The 22,147-nt window shown below is 43.5% G+C and overlaps 1 protein-coding gene across 6 annotated transcripts in view; it reads right to left on the reverse strand.

Annotated features, from left to right (window-relative positions):
- Positions 1-22,147, reverse strand: part of LOC135513059 (ecotropic viral integration site 5 protein homolog) — a 61,230-nt gene that overhangs the window by 28,393 nt on the left and 10,690 nt on the right. For 3 of the 6 annotated variants that reach the window (XM_064935731.1, XM_064935729.1, XM_064935725.1), the window contains exons 2-3: positions 9,159-9,412; positions 3,311-3,500 (exon numbers count right to left, since the gene is read on the reverse strand). In XM_064935731.1, the coding sequence (XP_064791803.1) occupies positions 3,311-3,500; positions 9,159-9,352 (384 nt within the window). In that variant the 5' untranslated portion in view covers positions 9,353-9,412. Of the gene's footprint in view, positions 1-3,310; positions 3,501-6,386; positions 6,499-9,158; positions 9,413-11,671; positions 12,102-22,147 lie in introns of those variants that run through there. The other 3 variants (XM_064935728.1, XM_064935726.1, XM_064935730.1) reach the window with 3 other exon arrangements.

Raw genomic sequence — 22,147 nt, forward strand, 5'->3', positions numbered from 1 at the left:
TATGAAAACTTAGGACACTAAAGAGGCCTTTCTACTGACTCTGAAAAACACCAAAGGAAAGATGACCAGGGTTCCTGCTCATCTGCGTGAACGTGCCTTAGGCATGCTGCAAGGAGGCATGAGGACTGCAGATGTGGCCAGGGCAATAAATTGCTATATCCGTACCATGAGACGCCTAAGACAGCGCCACAGGGAGACAGGATGGACAGCTGATCGTCCTCGCAGTGGCAGACCACGTGTGACAACACATGAAGAGTATCAATACGTCCAAACATCACACCTGCGGGACAGGTACAGGATGGCAACAACAACTGCCTGAGTTACACCAGGAATGCACAATCCCTCCATCAGTGCTCAGACTGTCCGCAATAGGCTGAGAGAGGCTGGACTGAGGGCATGTAGGACTGTTGTAACGCAGGTCCTCACCAGACATCACCGGAAACAACGTTGTCTATGGGCACAAACCCACCATCGCTGGACCAGACAGGACTGGCAAAATGTGCTCTTCACTGACGAGTCACGGTTGTGTCTCACCAGGGGTGATGGTCGGATTCACGTTTATCGTCTAAGGAATGAGCGTTACACAGAGGCCTGACTCCGGAGTGGGATCGAATAGGAGGTGGAGGGTCTGTCTTGGTCTGCAGCGGTGTGTCACAGCATCATCGGACTGAGCTTGTTGTCATTGCAGGCAATCTCAACGCTGTGCATTACAGGGAAGACATCATCCTCCCTCATGTGATACCCTTCCTGCAGGCACATTCTGACATGACCCTTCCGCATGACAATGCCACCTGCCATACTGCTCGTTCTGTGCGTGATTTCCTGCAAGACAGGAATGTCAGTGTTCTGCCATGGCCAGCGACTAGCCCGAATCTCAATCCCATCGAGCACGTCTGGGACCTGTTGGATTGGAGGGTGAGGGCTTGGGCCATTCCCCCCAGAAATGTCCAGAAACGTACAGGTGCCTTGGTGGAAGAGTGGGTTAACACCTCACAGCAAGAACGAATCTGGTGCAGTCCATGAGGAGGAGATGCACTACAGTACTTAATGCAGCTGGTGGCCACACCAGATACTGACTGTTACTTTTGATTTTAACCCCCCCTTTTTTCAGAGACACATTATTCTATTTGTTAGTTACATGGCTTTGGAACTTGTTCAGTTTATGTATCTTATGTTCATACAAATATTTACACGTTAGGTTTGCTGAAAATAAACGCAGTCGACAGTGAGAGGATGTTTCTTTTTTTGCTGAGTTTAGTAGGACTAGGCTATAAAAAGCTCATGGGATGCTCCTCTATTTAGTAGAGGCCATCACTCTGTTTTCTCATGCAATTGCATAGCTTACGCAATGCTGTAAGGAAAACGCCGCGTTTCATTGGAAATGAAATGAAATTCTGGTGTACCAAAATGCAATGATGCTGTCGGTGTGTTGGAAGCGATACTGTTGGTCCAGGAAACACGCCCTGATGGGATGGGGCCACAGTGTCTCCTGACCCCTCCTGTCTCAGCCTCCAGTATTTATGCTGAAGTAGTTTGTCAGGGGGCTAGGGTCAGTTTGTTATATCTGGAGTACTTCTCCTGTCTTATCCGGTGTCCTGTGTGAATTTAAGTATGATCTCTCTAATTATCTCTTTCTTTCTCTCTCAGAGGACCTGAGCCCTATTACTATGCCTCAGGACTACCTGGCATGATGACTCCTTGCTGTCCCCAGTCCACCTGGCCGTGCTGCGTCTCCAGTTTCAACTGTTCTGCCTGCGGCTAATGAACCCTGACATGTTCACCGGACGTGCTACCTGTCCCAGACCTGCTGTTTTCAACTCTTGAGAGCAGGAGTGGTAGAGATACTCTTAATGATCGGCTATGAAAAGCCAACTGACATTTATTCCTGAGGTGCTGACTTGCTGCACCTTCGACAACTACTGTGATTATTATTATTTGACCATGCTGGTCATTTATGAACATTTGAACATCTTGGCCATGTTCTGTTATAATCTCCACCCGGCACAGCCAGAAGAGGACTGGCCCACCCCTCATAGCCTGGTTCCTCTCTAGGTTTCTTCCTCCTGGAGGCAGTCGGTAGAGCATGGCGCAGTCGGTAGAGCATGGCGCTTGCAACGCCAAGCGTCGTGGGTTCGATTCCCGCTGGGGCCACCCATATGTAAAAGTAGTGGCCCCAGCCGACTTGTAAGTCGCTTTGGACAAAAGCGTCTGCTAAATGGGATATATTTGGCCTTTCTAGGGAGTTTTTCCTAGCCACTGTGCTTCTACACCTGCATTGCTTGCTGTTTGGTGTTTTAGGCTGGGTTTCTGTACAACACTTTGAGATGTCAGCTGATGTACGAAGGGCTATATAAATAAATTTGATTTGATTGACTGATTCAGATGTCATTGACATGGGTAATCAGACTTCCCCCTGTACGACTAGACAGACACCATCAGTTGTCAGTGAGCACTAAGAAGCTACATTTAGAACAGGGTTCACACTGTAAAATCAAGACAACAGTAGTAAGGGTCAGTGAGAGACATAGCTGGCATTGGGAAAATACCCCTGAACTGTGCCTATATAGTATCAATACCAGGAAACAAAGACTGCTGTACTGTACTGAATGTATTCACTAACTTCATTGATTAAAAATATTTGTGCAACTTATAGCTAGCTAGTAAGCGAAGATAGGAACCTTGTATTATTCGCTATTCTCTGAAGTATTCAGGTGAGGATGAGAGGAATCGAGCACAAATTGAGATTCACCAATAGTCTCTACCTATAGGTTTAGGGCCAAGGGGAAGGGGTTAGGGCCAAGGGGAAGGGGTTAGGGTTATGGGCCAAGGGGTTATGGTTAGGGCCAAGGGGTTATGGTTATTTTTTAATTTTACCTTTATTTAACCAGGCAAGTCAGTTAAGAACAAATTCTTATTTTCAATGATGGCCTGGGAACAGTGGGTTAACTGCCTGTTCAGGGGCAGAATGACAGATTTTGTACCTTGTCAGCTCGGGGGTTTGAACTCTCAACCTTCCGGTTACTAGTCCAGCTCTCTAACCACTAGGCTACACTGCCGCCCCACACTGGTTAGGGCCAAGGGGTTATGGTTAGGGCCAAGGGGTTATGGTTAGGGCCAAGGGGTTATGGTTAGGGCCAAGGGGTTAGGGCCAAGGGGAAGGGGTTATGGTTAGGGCCAAGGGAGTGAATTGAGACTGGCTCTTCCAGAGTTGCCTCTGACTCTTACAAAAGGCCAATAATAGTCTCTCCCTTTTTAAGCTTGTCCCCAGGCTATTGTGTACAGGAAGTGTGTAGCGCACGAGAGTACTCACCTTGAGCTGCTTCTCGTTCTTCTTGCGGAAGTCCTCCCACTCGTTAACGATGCGTCCCCAGAGGATCCAGGAGTCCTCCTCCAGGTGAGACAGATTGGAGGAGGCCGAGGAGCTGGACACCAGGCTGGATACGCTGTTCCTCCTGGAGCCGTTCACAGAGCGGAGGGACTTACTGTCCGTCTCCAGCAACCTAGAGACACAAACAACATGCATGAGCTTCTCTTGTCAAATATGACCAGCATATAACCATTATACTCAGGCATACATGATCTCCAATGAGACATTATGTTGGGAGTTCAGACTGAATGAGAGAGCATTTCATTCTATGTTCGGAAGTGAAGGCAGCTCAAATTACCGACGACAGATATAGATTATTTAATGTAGCTTTAACTGCTAGTGTACCAAATCAAGAATAAACACACTAGAGATTCTGGGCTCAAGTCCAGGCTCTGTCGCAGGCGGCCGCGACCGGGAGACCCATGGGGCAGTGCACAATTGGTCCAGCATCGTCCGGGTTAGGGGAGGGTTTGGCCGGCAGGGATGTCCTTGTCCCATCACGCACTAGCGAGTCCTGTGGTGGGCCGGGAGCAGTGCACGCCGACACGGTCGCCAGGTGTACGGTGTTTCCTCCGACACATTGGTGCAGCTGGCTTCCGGGTTAAGTGGGCATTGTGTCAAGAAGCAGTGCGGCTTGGTAAGGTTTCGGAGAATAGACGGCTCTCGACCTTTGCCTCTCCCGAGTCCGTATGGGAGTTGCAGCGATGAGACGAGACGAACTACCAATTGGATACAACGAAATTGGCGAGAAAAAAAGGGTAGAAAAAAAATATTTTAATAAATAGATAGTCACTGTTACAGTAGAAAGGATCAGAAATGCATTGATATGGGCAGTGTGAGTTTACTTTACACTGTGGGTAAATGCTTGAGGCAAGTAGCCCAATAACTGATGCTGAACATTTATCCAAATCGTGCTGGCACTGGTAGACGGTGAAGCCACTAAATTCTTGCGCAGTACTAAAAATGGAAACGCTCATTCAATACGGAAGAATTAGCAGTGAGATGTAGTACAGCTTTATGACAGAGCCATAGCCAAGGAGAACCCACTGCAACAGCATCCCCAGTGATGAGCCCTGGATGTAGGGTCAATGGGGTTACAGACAGTACTAGGGACAAAGTACATCTCTTAAAAAAGGTTGAGAGAACAACACATCCTTTCACAGCACTTCTGTTTGAAGTGCAAAATGCAATGAACATGGTGGAAAGTAAAGCCTTGAACAGCCATCATGATCACTATATCAGGGTCACTACAATATCAATCAAGCTGATATTTCATGGAACATTTAACTGGCATTAATGTCCCAAGTGTCGCAAGTGACAGAAAGCAAAGTGGACTTAGTTGATTAACTATTACTTCAATGAGATCCTACATTTGTACTCATCCCAAAACATGAACCTTAAAAAGAAAAAAGCCATGACACGTCAACAGTAAAGTGGGCCAATATAAAGTAGCCTAAATAACTACCTGGAATCTGGTCTCATCTATTAGATTGAAAACATTCCTTCAAGTGGGTTAGTGAGAAAAAGCTGCAGGAGTATGTTTAAGTTCACAGCAGACTGACCTTGTATCACTATCAATTAATGTGCCAATTTGTTTGTCACTGGAGCTGTAAGAATGAAGTTACCAGACTCTGGATCAGGTTCATTAAGGAACGCAACAGAACACATTTTAAAACAAATTGTAACAGAACACGCAAATTAGCATTTCTCAGCAGACAAGTCCAGGCAGTCCCTCCCTGTTTCAGTCAGTTTTCTTTACGTTTAGTGCCATATGAACAGGACCCAGGGCTGTGAGAGGGAACCATGCCTCCCAACCTATGCAGTGCTGATGAGCCCATGCGTGTCCCAAATGGCAACCTATTCCCTATGTAGTCCTGGTCAAAAGTAGTGCACTTCATAGGGAATAGGGTGCCATTTGAGAAGAGGCTATGGCCTATGCTGGGACACAGAGGCTCAGAAACCTGATCTCAGAAAAAGGGCCTGGGCCTCTCGGCCCCAGGGTGACGTCACTGGGAGTGCTCCCAGACTGGGTAGGGTTACAGCCATATTTGGGTCAGGAGGAAGGGGGCCAGGGTAGGCCTTTGTTACAGGGACAGCTAGGACAGCACCAGCAAGGGTTTTACATTTAGGTTATACATTCAACATGTTGGGAAAGGTAGTAAATATTGCAGATGATTAATACTGTGTTGTGGGAATAATTTAAACAGTGACAGCTGCTTGCTTAATTGAAAAGCAGTAGACTAGATACCAGACTATGTATCATGACAGGCCTAAGAAAGTGACAAGATTAAATGTAGAGCCCAATGTCATCACAGCTATAATGGGATGTGAGGGAATCCACTACTAAGATATAGGCTAAAGGTTTAAGCCATCCTAACAGGACGCAAGGTTGCAGTAGCAGCCCATGGCTTCTAGCAAACATGCAAGATAACACACTCAGTGTTAAGAGGCCGTGTGGAAGCAGGAAGGGTAGGGAATGTTGAGGTCATTGATAAGGTTAGTCTCTGGCCTCAGTGGCCTGTCTGCCTAAAGCAACAAATGTAGCCTAGAACATGGAACAAACAATCAATTTCAACCATGGATGAAGAACCGTCCACATATTCTCCTCTCCCTCTCTCCTTGGTAGATTTCATCACACTGTCATTTTCAGAAATATTCCAAATGTTGATACACTGTTTATACTAGGCACACACTGACAGTCAGAAAACCTGAATTTCCTATGTAGCCTAGCCACTGCTCCTCCGCTAATAATTCACCAGTCGACAAAACATTCCATGTTGGGTTCTCACAGATGGCTCAAAACAAATACATCAAACCATTGTAAATTTACTGAAAAGATCCAGTACAGCACAGAGATTCATAGGAAAGAACAGAGGATAAAAAGGAACTATTTAAACAAGTTGCTCTGTCGCCAAAATAATTCACGTCAGTTAGACTTTGTCCTCAGTTAATGCCTCTCCTTAACGAGAAGAGAGCCATGGCATCTAGAAAGAGAAGTTAGGATCCTCGTGCTGCTTACCAGGATAAACTCATGGTGCTGTCTTCATGTTTTTGGTGTGTAGTTAGAAGATCCAGAGAAGCTACCAGCCTTCACCTAGTGAACTGGCTGAATTGAGTCTGGCACTCGTCTCTCTCAAACTCAAACCTCTTATCTACTTTGCACAGTACAAAGGCCTTCCCCTTCTCACTGTGTGTGTGTGTGTGTGTGTGTGTGTGTGTGTGTGTGTGTGTGTGTGTGTGTGTGTGTGTGTGTGTGTGTGTGTGTGGCATTACATTAGTATCTGTGATACTGCATTGATCTCAAAGTACATAAGTCTTCCCTCAGTGCTCATAGATGTATAAAAACTTACTTTTGATGCACCTGCAGGTCAGTGTCTTCGTGCTCAGTAAGAAAGTGAGGATAACTAGCCCTTTACATAAAACTAAGATATAAAAACTGCCTGTCCATAATTTTATATAGCTTGTTCTCATCCATTTTGGTATTTAAAAAGGGGAGAAACAAGGAAATTCAACATCAGTGTGACATAATACAACTTTTTTTGTTATTTCTTTAGTTGAAAGATTCTTCCTGCAATGAATGTGTACTTCTTCAAAGACACAGTGCTGGTTCGGAGGATACAACTAAACTTAACAGCTCTGAAAAACTTTGTAATCTCTGATAAAAATTTAACATTTCTGTAGGCGAGTCATTTTCAAACCCCAGTCACGATGATCCTCAAGACTGCACCTCTTACCCATGACACTGCAACAATAGCTCTAAATGTCATGCTTTTTGGTCCACCAGCCACTCATATTTTTTACCAGTCCAAATATTTTTGGAACATAATTACATAACACAAAAAAGCAGATGGTCATGCTTTGTAATGTTTCTAAAACAAATGTATTAGTAACCGGTAATGTGGTATATTGCTCAATTACAAAAAAAAAGTGACCTGAGTCTTTTAATCAAAATATAAGGGACAAAATATTCAGCTGCCCCTTTAAAGCAGGAGGTTACCGTGGTAACAGGGCCACTCGAGTCCTGTCGTGTGTGTGTGTGTGTGTGTGTGTGTGTGTGTGTGTGTGTGTGTGTGTGTGTGTGTGTGTGTGTGTGTGTGAGAGAGAGAGAGAGATTTAAGATCTGATTAGGGAGTCTCTTCACTATCAGTTGAAGCAGCAGACAAACGAACACTGAAAAGCAACCCGAGCTTGTGAACAAAACAAATGTAAATAGCCAAGAATCACGAGGACAAAGTCTCACTTTGCAGACTTGAGTAAATTAGACCAACTTTTATGCATGTATGCAGCACCTCCAAAAATGTATCTATCAGCACTTAATTCATTGCACACAGATCCCCTGCCAGGCAGTATTGCTGCACAGTAGCAATACTAATCCTATACAGTAGGATTAGTATATCTTTGTGCAATTAGCAGCTGGCGTGACATTTTGATAACAATGTATCTCTCTCTTTCATAGGGAAAAATTAATAGTGGAAAAACAATTGGAACCATTTCCTTGTTTGACTGCTATGTTTTATGGGTATTATGACACCTGTTATGACTCATACGGTGGTACTCTATGCTCGCACTGTAGAGCCTTGCAAATTGACCACCCACCAACGTGGCTGGTGAAATAGACATTCTTAACCGCCAACACCTAAATTTACCTCGTGGAGGGAGAGCCTGATGGAAGGAGGGGCAGCAGGGACATGTGCCAAATGAAAGAGGCCAGCTGTAGCCCTGCTTGAACTAAACACCCCACCTGCTGTCCACCCTCTGTTGAGGAAGGTGCTTAGAGGTCTGTCCAGGACAATAAAAAGTTGACCTTTCCCCCCTATAATTACTTTGAACAGGAGTGACTTCTGAATAATACAACTAATGTTGTAGTGACTTCTGAATAATAAAATCAAAAGGCAGTCTAAATCAAGACTAAAGAGCTAGATCTAAGTTTATGTATGGTTTTAAGCTAATCTGTTTTATGGTATAGTCCATGGATAGTGAGACTGCTAGCGTACTAAGAGGTTAAGAATCACTACTACTGACTGCTCTTCTACTCAGTTGATGTCTAAACGGATGTTAGCCAAGCTTTATAAAGCATAAGGAAATCAAACCTATTCAAATATCATTCTCACTTCTTCTTTCACACAGCAGACTGTTCAGAAGATTCAGCCAGTATGAGCTTTTATTAACTGCAACATGTGTCCTACTACTACAGCGTATCATCTCAGCCCCATGAGCATCGCTCTCACACTTCAGACAGATCAGTACAGCCACATCTCACAGGGCTCTGACTGCAGTCTTCTTCATTTGAGATTGCCGTACCAAGTCGTCGTCCCAAATGGCAACCTATTCCCTTTATAGTGCACTACTTTTGATCAGGGCCCATCTCAGGGCCCACCTGCTACACTTCTCAGGCCTTGTCGTTTCCATGTCAACACTCAGACTGCTTATAAAAGCAGGGTGAGAGCCACAGGACAGAAAGAGGGAGAGAAAGGGGTTGAGTGGAGGGGACAGCAGAGGCTGTGTGTTGAGTCCTAATGCACTTCTCTTGTTTCAGCTGAAGAACACTTCAGGGACAGAGTGTGGCTGTAGGCCTATTTTTACTTAGATCATTGTGAAAATGTCTTTGTAGCCACTGTCAGTCACTGTTATTGTTAGACAATTAAGATTGATAAAACCACTGACTTTGTCACTGGTCTAACAAATGCAAATGTTGTTCATGAAAAGAGGAAAGGGAACAAAAACGTATTCATATGTTGACATTATTTCATTGATTAATTGATTTATTAATTAATTCCTAGCTGGCACTCACCTGTTCTGCTCCTCCAGCTTGGCGAGCAGTTCCAGTTCATCTGGGCTGAGCTTAGCGGGAGATGCCGACATGGGAGACGGGGAGAGGGATGTTGAGGAGGTGGCTGTGGTGGTCTGCAGGGACGAGGGCACCGTTGCCACCTGGCCAGATGAGGTGGCGACCTGGCTAGCCATCTGACTAACCGTGTGTGACATGGAGTTCTTCACCCATGAGAGAGTAGAACTCAGTTTGCCTGCAACCTTGTCAGTCGCCACCTGTGGAGAGAAGCATGTGAGCTGTAGGAGGGATTTACAAGTACACTTCCTTCATTCTGTCAGTTTTATGCATTTTTGGCTTTCTTTCCTGCAATGTTTAAGTTTATGGACACTGTCAATAGACATTTTTGTTCTCTGGCTGTCCAACCATCTCTAGAGATATTAGAACACTGATTTGTGACTGTTACTGTGGAGTAAGGCTTTCTTGGTGTGGATCCATGCTTCATCTAACGACTGTCTCTTGTTGTTTTTTTCTTTCTTCGTCACACTGATGCATCAAGAATTTACAATACACGGACTATTAAATGCAAAAGCCGCAGCTTGAAAGAAGAAAAGGACAAACTGTTTCAGTCGGTCATTGATACAGTGCCTCCAGAAAGTATTAATACCCCTTGACTTATTTCACTGTGTTGTGTTGCAGCCTGAATTCAAAATTGATTTAAATAGATTTTTCCAACCATCTATGCACAATAATAAATAATGACAAAGTGAAAACATGTTTATTTTATTGAAAATGAATGAGTTAATACATGTTAGAAACACCATTGGCCGCGATTAAGCTATGAGTTTTTCTGGTTAAGTCTCGAAGAGCTGTGCACGCCTGGATTGTAGAATATTTTCACATTATTCTTCCTTTATAAATTCTCTAAGCTCTGTCAAGTAATGAAAAGGTGAATTTGCCTCCCAGTGTATTGGAAAGCAGACAAGGTTTTCCTCTAGGATTTTGCCTGTGCTTAGCTCTATTCCGTTTCTTTTTATCAAAAAAAGAACTCCCCAGTCCTTGCCAATGATAAGCATACCCATAACATGATGCAGCCACAACATGATGCAGCCACAAACATGCTTGGAAAAAAAATGAAGAGTGATACTCTTCAGGATGCATGTTTGGGAATATATTTTATTCTGAACAGGCTTCCTTCTCACTCTGTCATTTAGGTTAGTATTGTGGATTAACTACAATGTTGTTGAGCCATCCTGTTTTCTCCTATCACAGCTATAAGACTCTGTAACTGTTTTAAAGTTACCATTGCCTCATGGTGAAATCCCTGAGTGGTTTCCTTCCTCTCTGGCAACTGAGTTAGGATGTCTGTATCTTTGTAGTGACTGGGTGTATTGATGCACCATCCAAAGTGTAATTAATAACTCCCCCATACTCAAAGAAATCCTGTGTGGCTCAGTCGGTAGAGCATGGCGCTTGCAACGCCAAGCGTCGTGGGTTCGATTCCCGCTGGGACCACCCATATGTAAAAGTAGTGGCCCCAGCCGACTTGTAAGTCGCTTTGGACAAAAGCGTCTGCTAAATGGGATATATTATTATTATTATTATTATTAAATATTCAACGTCTGCTTTTTTTTATTATTATTTTTTTTACATCCATCTACCAATAGGTGCCCCTCGTTGCGAGATATTAAAAAACCTCCCTGGTCTTTGTGGTTGAATCTGTGTTTGAAATTCACTGCTCGACTGAGGGACCTTACAGATAATTTTATGTGTGGGTTACAGATGAGGCAGTCATAAAAAAATGTTTAACAAAAATCCATGCCACTTATTATGTGAATTGTTAAGCACATTTTTACACCTGAGCTTATTTTTTGCCATAACAAAGGGGTTGAATACTTATTGACTTAACGCAATTTTTTATTACATTTGTAAAATGTCTATAAACATAACTCCACTTTGACATTATGGGATATTGTGTGTTGGCTGTAACAAACTGTGGAAAAAGTCAAGGGGTGTGAATACAGTTTTTATAGTTTTAAGGCACTGTACATATTGAACGTTTTCAGTTACATCACACCACTCAATCCAATGAAACTGACACCACGAGCGAGAATGTTGTGAGATCCAATGGCCTATAATACTATAGTCTACCATCATGATACAGTAGGCTATGTCTTTCCATCTGAGGAATAGGCCAACAGGAACATTGGTTTAGCAAACAATGTGTCTGATGCTTAAAGTAGCAATGTCCAGCTGAATTAAAAGGTGACAAACGCACATCGAAACTGGATGAATACATGCTAAACTAAACCAAGAGTTCCTTGTAAAAAAGGGACACGAGACAACACTAAACAAGCTGTTTATAAGTCACCAAACATTTCACAACAGACAGTGGTCCCATACTGTAGGCCTTTGTGCTTGAGTTGTAAGTAACTCTGTAGCCTATGGCCTGACAACGACACTACAGTATGGGACCAGGCTAGACATAGGCTAGTTATAGGCTACCACACTATTCAAATCCTCCCAGATACTCCTACCTGTAAAGAGTGCCGCTATTCCAAATGGCGTCTTGACAATCCATGCAGAAATCCAATCAGTATCAACAAAATGAAAACAAGTTAGAAAAAAACTCCCACCAGAAAAGACTGCCAGGATCAGCAACACTTCAGTTCTTCTCCTAACCTAATTTGACACCAAGGCTTAACTGTCTTTTGAACAATCGTCTCAAAATAAGTTTGCGGTGTGTCTTTCGGTCATATGCTGATCACAGTGTCAGGGCAGTCAAGATCAAAGTTCTGTTCCTCCTCCTGAGATATTCAAGACCGCACAGTGCTGCCTGGCACGGCAACTGGAGTTAGTTAAATCTTTCCTTTCAACTCTAGTCTACAAGACAAGAGCGTCTGGAATTCACCTGACAGCGGGTGGCTCAGAACAACGTCAGTCACCAACTCATGTCACATCACACAAACTTAGAGTGCACTACTAGAGACGTAACTTTGACCTCAAGAGGAAGTCTAAGGAACCTGTCATCAAGCAGGTTTTTGTTGTTCTGTCAAAAACAGTGAGTCACTTGATTTTTAGATCATAGCGAATATTTCCTGACCGACAATTTCCTTATAATCACCACAATAATAATCCATGTCCACGCGAGCGGGAAACACTATCAGTCCTGAGGAAAAATACAATCTTATCACTCTCTCAGAATGACATTTACACAGTACAGTTTCCACTAGCTATAGGCCTAATCATAATGTCTGTTGCAAAAAAATAATAAAACCCATTTAGTGTTGAGAACAACTAACTAGTCTGCATGTTGGTTTGGCTGACAAACTCAAGCCCATGGCTCTACCCAGTCCCTTGACGCAAAACGTTTCGAAAGCAGCAGCTGTTACCATTCTGCTGGAATGAAAATACAGACAGGCGTCTTCTCTCCAGAGAAACGGCTATGTCCCCACCTGCAACATATTTCTATCTAGTGCTGTGGTGGGATGAATGTTAGAGGGTGACGCAAATTTGACTGTTGAGTTACTGAAATAGAGGATCATTGTATTAGACCTAGGCGGCGTATATATACACTGCTTTAAAAAGAGGGGAACACTAAAATAACACATCCTAGAACTGATTGAATGAAATATTATTATTAAATACTTTTTTCTTTACAGAGTTGAATGTGCTGACAACAAAATCACACAAAAATTAATCAATGGAAATCAAATTTATCAACCCATGGAGGTCTGGATTTGGAGTCACACTCAAAATTACAGTGGAAAACCACACTACAGGCTGATCCAACTTTGATGTAATGTCCTTAAAACAAGTGAAAATGAGGCTCAGTAGTGCGTGTGGCCTCCAAATCAAATCAAATTTTATTTGTCACAAACACATACACATGGTTAGCAGATGTTAATGCGAGTGTAGCGAAATGCTTGTGCTTCTAGTTCCGACAATGCAGTAATAACCAACAAGTAATCTAACTAACAATTCCTAAACTACTGTCTTATACACAGTGTAAGGGGATAAAGAATATGTACATAAGGATATATGAATGAGTGATGGTACAGAGCAGCATAGGCAAGATGCAGTAGATGGTATCGAGTACAGTATATACATATGAGATGAGTATGTAAACAAAGTGGCATAGTTAAAGTGGCTAGTGATACATGTATTACATAAGGATGCAGTCGATGATATAGAGTACAGTATATACGTATGCATATGAGATGAATAATGTAGGGTAAGTAACATTATATAAGGTAGCATTGTTTAAAGTGGCTAGTGATATATTTACATCATTTCCCATCAATTCCCATTATTAAAGTGGCTGGAGTTGAGTCAGTGTCAGTGAGTTGGCAGCAGCCACTCAATGTTAGTGGTGACTGTTTAACAGTCTGATGGCCTTGAGATAGAAGCTGTTTTTCAGTCTCTCGGTCCCAGCTTTGATGCACCTGTACTGACCTTGCCTTCTGGATGATAGCGGGGTGAACAGGCAGTGGCTCGGGTGGTTGATGTCCTTGATGATCTTTATGGCCTTCCTGTAACATCGGGTGGTGTAGGTGTCCTGGAGGGCAGGTAGTTTGCCCCCGGTGATGCGTTGTGCAGACCTCACTACCCTCTGGAGAGCCTTACGGTTGAGGGCGGAGCAGTTGCCGTACCAGGCGGTGATACAGCCCGCCAGGATGCTCTCGATTGTGCATCTGTAGAAGTTTGTGAGTGCTTTTGGTGACAAGCCGAATTTCTTCAGCCTCCTGAGGTTGAAGAGGCGCTGCTGCGCCTTCTTCACGATGCTGTCTGTGTGAGTGGACCAATTCAGTTTGTCTGTGATGTGTATGCCGAGGAACTTAAAACTTGCTACTCTCTCCACTACTGTTCCATCGATGTGGATAGGGGGTGTTCCCTCTGCTGTTTCCTGAAGTCCACAATCATCTCCTTAGTTTTGTTGACGTTGAGTGTGAGGTTATTTTCCTGACACCACACTCCGAGGGCCCTCACCTCCTCCCTGTAGGCCGTCTCGTCGTTGTTGGTAATCAAGCCTACCACTGTTGTGTCGTCCGCAAACTTGATGATTGAGTTGGAGGCGTGCGTGGCCACGCAGTCGTGGGTGAACAGGGAGTGCAGGAGAGGGCTCAGAACGCACCCTTGTGGGGCCCCAGTGTTGAGGATCAGCGGGGAGGAGATGTTGTTACCTACCCTCACCACCTGGGGGCGGCCCGTCAGGAAGTCCAGTACCCAGTTGCACAGGGCGGGGTCGAGACCCAGGGTCTCGAGCTTGATGACGAGCTTGGAGGGTACTATGGTGTTGAATGCCGAGCTGTAGTCGATGAACAGCATTCTCACATAGGTATTCCTCTTGTCCAGATGGGTTAGGGCAGTGTGCAGTGTGGTTGAGATTGCATCGTCTGTGGACCTATTTGGGCGGTAAGCAAATTGGAGTGGGTCTAGGGTGTCAGGTAGGGTGGAGGTGCCTGTATGACCTCCCTACAACGCCTGGGCATGCTCCTGATGAGGTGGCGGATGGTCTCCTGAGGGATCTCCTCCCAGACCTGGACTAAAGCATCCGCCAACTCCTGGACAGTCTGTAGTGCAACATGGTGGATGGAGTGAGACATGATATCCCAGATGTGCTCAATTGGATTCAGGTCTGGGGAACGGGCGGGCCAGTCCATAGCATCAATGCCTTCCTCTTGCAGGAACAGCTGACACACTTCAGCGACATGAGGTCTAGCATGGTCTTGCATTAGGAGGAACCCAGGGCCAATCGCACCAGCATATGGTCTCACAAGGGGTCTGAGGATCTCATCTCGGTACCTAATTGCAGTCAGTCTACCTCTGGCGAGCACATGGAGGGCTGTACGGCCCCCCAAAGAAATGCCACCCCACACCATGACTGACCCACCGCCAAACCGGTCATGCTGGAGGATGTTGCAGCCAGCAAAACAGTCTCCACGGCGTCTCCAGACTCTGTCACGTGCTCAGTGTGAACCTGCTTTCATCTGTGAAGAGCACAGGGTGCCAGTGGCGAATTTGCCAATCTTGGTGTTCTCTGGCAAATGCCAAACATCCTGCGCGGTGTTGGGCTGTAAGCACAACCCCCACCTGTGGACGTTGGGCCCTCATACCACCCTCATGGAGTCCGTTTCTGACCATTTGAGCAGACACATGCACATTTGTGGCCTGCTGGGAGGTAATTTTGCAGGGCTCTGGCAGTGCTCCTACTTGCACAAAGGCGGAGGTAGCGGTCCTGCTGCCGGGTTGTTGCCCTCCTACGGCCTCCTCCACGTCTCCTGATGTACTGGCCCGTCTCCTGGTAGCGCCTGCATGCTCTGGACACTACGCTGACAGACACAGCAAACCTTCTTGCCACAGCTCGCATTGATGTGCCATCCTGGATGAGCTGCACTACTTGAGCCACTTGTGTGGGTTGCAGACTCCGTCTCATGCTACCAATAGAGTGAAAGCACCGCCAGCATTCAAAAGTGACCAAAACATCAGCCAGGAAGCATAGGAACTGAGAAGTGGTCTGTAGTCACCACCTGCAGAACCACTCCTTTATTGGGGGTGTCTTGCTAATTGCCTATAATTTCCACCTGTTGTCTATTCCATTTGCACAACAGCATGTGAAAGTTATTATCAATCAGTGTTGCTTCCTTAGTGGACAGTTTGATTTCACAGAAGTGTGATTTATATATTCAGTCTTGGAGAGCAACACTGATTGACATAATGCCTTTACATCTCTGGGAGCCGAGTCATGACTTCACACTTTAACCATATCCTGTCATTTAGATCTGCGGTACTAATGAGGCCTGACTAACATCGTTAGAGATAAATCCTCAAAAGGAAACCCCTTCTTGAAAGGATAACCTCAAGTCACTTACTCAATTTACACACAAGCCCACGGGAGCAGATTATATTGCTACCAAAGAGAGTCTGAGGCGTGTTCTGAAAAGTAACAACTCCTCAGCTCTTCTTCCCGGACCTTCTACATCAGTTATTCTTAGAGGCAATTTGCTGCGTTGTGAGAATGCCAGACCAGAGCTGAATCCGAGCAGACATCCACCAAAACCTCATGCATTTTGAGTTACTGTAGCTAAGTGAGGAAGAATAGAGCTGGAGCGCCATCCCATAGTGAGCCTCAGAGGGTGTTTGATTTCTTTCCTTCTCATCTGCTGGGCCAGTTCATTAATTAAAACAACAGCACGGTCTTTAAGTGCTCCAGAGTCCTAACGTTAACCCGTTTAAAGGTCTTATTCACATCGGCTACAGAGCGTGATCACACAGTTGTCCGGAACAGCTGGTGCTCTCATGCATGGTTCAATGTTGCTTGCCTCGAAGCAAGCATAGAAGGCATTTAGCTCATCTGATAGGCTTGTGTCACTGGGCAACTTGCAGCTGGGTTTCCCTTTATAACCCGTGATAGTTTGTGAGCAGTGCCACATCCCGATAAGCGCCAGAGCAGGTGTAATAGGATTTGATCTTGGCCCTGTATTGACGCTTTGCATGTTTGATAGTTCGTTGGAGGGCATAGCGGGATTTCTTATAAGTGTACGGATTAGTGTCCTGCTCCTTGAAAGCAGCAACTCTAGCCTATAGCTCAGTGTGGATGTTGCCTGTCTACCTGGCTTCTGGTTTTGATATGTACGCACGGTCACTGTGGGAACAACTTCGCCGATGCACTTATTAATGAAGCCGGTGACTGGCAGGGTAAACTCCATGCCATCGGATGAATTCCGGAACATGTACAGTATATAATTTCCATATTACCCACAGATAGTGCTTTCGGAAGGTATTTAGACCCATCCCCTTTTAAACGTTATGTTATGGCGTTATTAAATAAAAACAAATCCTCAGCAATTTACACACCACACCTCATAATGACAAAGTGAAAACAGGTTTATAAATGTTTGAAAATTTATAAAAAAGTAAAAACAGAAATACCTTAATTACATAAGTACTCAGACACTTTGCTATGAGACTTTCTACCACTTGGAGTCCACTTGAGGTCAATTCAATTGATTGGGCATGATTTGGAAAGGCACACACCTGTCTATATAAAAAGGTCCCACAGTTTACAGTGCATGTCAGAGCAAAAAACAAGCCATGAGGTCAAAGGAATTGTCCGTAGAGCTCTGAGACAGGAGGTCAATTCAATTGAAGGGTACCAAAACAATTCTGCAGCATTGGTGGATGTTTTTCGGTGGCAGACACTGGGAGACTAGTCAGGATCAAAAGGAAAAGATGAATGGAGCAAAGTACAGCGAGATCCTTGATGAAAACCTGCTCCAGAGCGCTCAGGACCTCAGACTGGGGGCGAAGGTTCACCTTCCAACAAGACAACCACCCTAAGCACACAGCCAAGACAACGCAGGAGTGGCTTCGGAACAATTCTCAGAATGTCCTTGAGTGACCCAGCCAGAACCCAAACTAGAGGTCGACCGATAATGATTTTTCAACGCCGATACCGATGAAAAAGCAGATACCGATTAATGAGCCGATTTTTTTAAAATTTGTAATAATGACAATTACAACACTACCGAATTAACACTTATTTTAACTTAATATAAAACATCAATAAAATCAATTTAGCCTCAAATAAATAATGAAACATGTTCAATTTGGTTTAAATAATGCAAAAACAAAGTGTTGGAGAAGAAAGTAATATGTGTCATGTAAAAATGTGTGCCATGTAAAATATGTGCCATGTAAAAAAGCTAACGTTTAAGTTCCTTGTTCAGAACATGAGAACATATGAAAGTTGGTGGTTCCTTTTTAACATGAAACTTCAATATTCCAAGGTAAGAGGTTTTAGGTTGTAGTTAATATAGTATTTATAGGACTTTCTCTCTATACCGTTTGCATTTCATATACCTTTGACTATTGGATGTTCTTATAGGCACTATAGTATTACCAGTGTAACAGTATAGCTTCCCTCCCCCGTACCTGGGCTCGAACCAGGAACACATCGTTACCCATTGCTCCACAATAGCAGTGCAAGGGGAATAACTACTCCAAATCTAAAAGCGAGTGAAGTTTGAAACAGTATTAGCGCACACCCAGCTAACTAGCTAGCCATTTCACATTGGTTACACAAACCATTAGGCTGATAGGCCTGAAGTCATAAACAGCGCTGTGCTTGCGAAGAGCTGCTGGCAAAACACACAAAAGTGCTGTCTGAATGAATGATTACGGCCCTGCTGCTGTTCAGTCGGACTGCTCTATCAAATCAGACTTAATTATAACATAATAACACACAGAAATACAAGCCTTTGGTCATTAATATGATCGAATCCGGAAACTATCATCTCGAAAACGAGACGTTTATTCTTTCAGTGAAATACGGAACCGTTCTGTATTTTATCTAACGGGTGGCATCCCTAAGTCTAAATATTCTTGTTACATTGCACAACCTTCAATGTATGTCATAATTACGTAAAATTCTGGCAAATTAGTTCGCAATGAGCCAGGCAGCCCAAACTGTTGCATATACCCTGACTCTGCATGCAATCAACACAAGAGAAATGACACAATTTCACCTGGTTAATATTGCCTGCTAAACTGGATTAGTAGTTATAACTAGTGATTATGATTGATTGTTTTTTATAAGATAAGTTTAATGCTAGCTAGCTAGCTATTTACCTTGGCTTCTACTGCATTCGCGTAACAGGCAGGCTACTTGTGGAGTGCAATGTTTAGAGCGTTGGACTAGTTAACTGTGCGGTTGCAAGATTGGTACCCCTGAGCTGACAAGGTGAAAATCTGTCGTTCTGCCCCTGAACAAGGCAGTTAACACACAGTTCCTAGGCTGTCCTTGAAAATAAGAATGTGTTCTTAACTGACTTGCCTAATTAAATAAAAGGTATTGAAAATAAACACACATTTTTTTAAATAATCGGCGCCCAAAAATACCAATTTCCGGATTGTTATGAAAACTTGAAATCGGCCATTCCGGTTAATCGGTCAACCTCTAGCCCAAACATCTCTGGAGAGACCTAAAAATATCTTTGCAGCGACGCTCCACAACCAACCTCACAGAGCTTGAGAGGATCTGCAGAGAAGAATGGGATAAACTCCCCAAATACAGGTATGCCAAGCTTGTTGCGTCATACCCAAGAAGACTCGAGTAGGTAAATGCTGTCAAAGGTGCTTCAAAAAAATACTGAGTAAAGGCTCTGAATACTTATGTCCATGTGAGTTTGTATATACATAATTTTTTATTGCTTTGTCATTATGGGGTATTGTGTAGATTGAGGGGGGGCAATTTAATCAATTTGTGAATAAGGCTGTAACGTAACAAAATGTGGAAAAGTGAAGGGGGTTGAAAAGTTTCCAAATGCACTGTATGCGCATTTCACTGTTAGGTTTTAATCACATGCAGGTAACTGACACAGTAGAGTGCACTCAGTCACACAATTAATTCATGGCTTGCTTAGCTCACATGACAGAAAAGCCGGTTAAGTCTCAATGATGCACCAACTTTGTTTCACTTCTTAAAAACAGTTCCAAAGAAATGTAAGAGTCAAGCATCTAGGCTAAGTTAAGGACCTTAATAATGAATTATTTTTAGCCTGCAGATGTTAAACACACACGTTGGGTGAATTTTGGCCCATTACTCCTGACATAGCTGATGTAACGGAGTCAGGTTAATAGGCCTCCTTGCTTGCACACGCTTTTTCAGTTCTGCCCACAAATTTTCTATAGGATTGAGGTCGGGCTTTGTGATGGCCACTCCAATAGCTTGACTTTGCTGTCCTTAAGCCATTTTGCCACAACTTTGGAAGTATGCTTGGGGTCATTGTCTGTTTGGAAGACCCATTTGCGACCAAGCTTTAACTTCCTGACTGATGTTTCGAGATGTTGCTTCAATACATCCACATAATTTTCCAAACCTCAGGATGCCATCTATTTTGTGAAGTGCACCAGCCCCTCCTGCAGCAAAGCACCCCCACAACATGATACTGCCACCCCCGTGCTTCACGGCTGGGATGGTGTTCTTCGGATTGCAAGCCTCCCCCTTTTTCCTCCAAACGTAACGATTACATTGCACTCCACGAGGAGACTGCCTGTTACGCGAATGCCGTAAGCCAAGGTAAGTGCCTAGCTAGCATTAAACTTCTCATAAAAAACAATAATCAACCATAATCACTAGTTAACTACACATGGTTGATGATATTAGTAGTTTATCTAGTGTGTCCTGGGTTGCATATAATCAATGCAGTGCGTATCGTTGCTCCAATGTGTACCTAACCATAAACATCAATACCTGTCTTAAAATCAATACACAGACTTATATATTTTTAAACCTGCATATTTAGCAAAAAAAAAAATCCAGGTTAGCAGGCAATATTAACTCTTTTGGATAGGGGGCAGCATTTTCATTTTTGCATGAATAGCGTGCCCAGAGTGAACAGCCTCCTACTCTGTCCCAGATGCTAATATATGCATATTATTATTGGATAGAAAACACTCTGAAGTTTCTAAAACTGTTTGAATGATGTCTATGAGTATAACAGAATTCATATGGAAGGCGAAAACATGAGAAAAACCCAACCAGGAAGTGGGATATAAGGTTTGTAGTTTTTCAAAGCTAGGCTGACCGAATACACAGTGTCTATGGAGTCAAGTTGCACTTCCTACGGTTTCCACTAGATGTCAACGATCTTTAGAAACTGGTTTGAGGATTCTACTATAAAGGAGGGGCTCATGAGACCTGTTTGAGTCAGTGGTCTGGCAGAGTGTCTCAGGCTCGTGACGCGTGCTCCCGACAGAGTTAACTCTTGTTCCAGTGCTTTTCTTCAGACATAGGAATTCTCCGGTTGGAAGCTTATTGATGTTTTATGTTAAAAACATCCTAAAGATTGATTCCATACATCGTTTGACATGTTTCTAAAAGGACTGTAACGGAACTTTGAGTTTTTGTCTGGATGAAGTGCTTGCGCCTCATGAAGAATGATTACTGGGCTGAACAACAAGTGGCTATTTGGACATAAATTATGGACTTTATAGAACAAATCAGTCATTTAGTGTCGAACTGGGATTCCTGGGAGTGCCTTCTGATGATTATCAAAGGTAAGTGAATATTTAGTGTTATTTCTAACTTCTGTTGACCCCAAAATGGCAAATATTTCTCTGGTTGGATTGGGCTCTGAGCTCCGTTCTCAGATTTATGATTTTTCCGTTAAGTTTTTTTGAAATCTGACACAGCGGTGGCATTAAGGAGAAGTCTCTTTAATTCTGTGAATAACAGATGTATCTTTTACCGATGTTTATTATGAGTATTTCTGCAAAAATCACCGGATGTTGTGCAATCAAAACATTACTGCACGTGAAGCGCCAATGTAAACAGAGATTTTGGATATGAATATGCAAATTATCGAACAAAACATACATGCATTGTGTAAGATGATGTCCTATGAGTGTCATCTGATGAAGATCATGAAAGGTTAGTGATCAATTTTATCTATATTTCTGCTTTTTGTGACTCATGCTGGAAAAATGGCTGTGTTTTTTTGACATGGCGGTGATCTAACAATCATATGTTGTGCTTTCGCTGTAAAGCATTTTTGAAATCGGACACCATGGGTAGATTAACAGAAGTTTTTCATTTGCTGTATTGGACTTGCTAACCAGGTGAAATTGTGTCACTTCTCTTGCGTTCATTGCACGCAGAGTCAGTGTATATGCAACCGTTTGGGCCGCCTCATTTGCCAGAATTCTACGTAATTATGACATAACATTGAAGGTTGTGCAATGGAACAGGAATATTTAGACTTATGGATGCCACCCGTTAGATAAAAATACGGAACGGTTCCGTATTTCACTGAAAGAATAAACGTCTTGTTTTCGAGATAGGTCATTAATATGGTCGAATCCGGAAACTAAGGCTTGTATTTCTGTGTGTTATCATGTTATGACCAAGTCTATGATTTGATAGAGCAGTCTGAGCAATGGTAGGCACCAGCAGGATCGTAAGCATTCATTCAAACAGCACTTTCGTGCGTTTGCCAGCAGCTCTTTATGAC

This window comes from Oncorhynchus masou, chromosome 24, assembly GCF_036934945.1.
Source record: "Oncorhynchus masou masou isolate Uvic2021 chromosome 24, UVic_Omas_1.1, whole genome shotgun sequence".
Classification (NCBI taxonomy): Eukaryota; Metazoa; Chordata; class Actinopteri; order Salmoniformes; family Salmonidae; genus Oncorhynchus; species Oncorhynchus masou.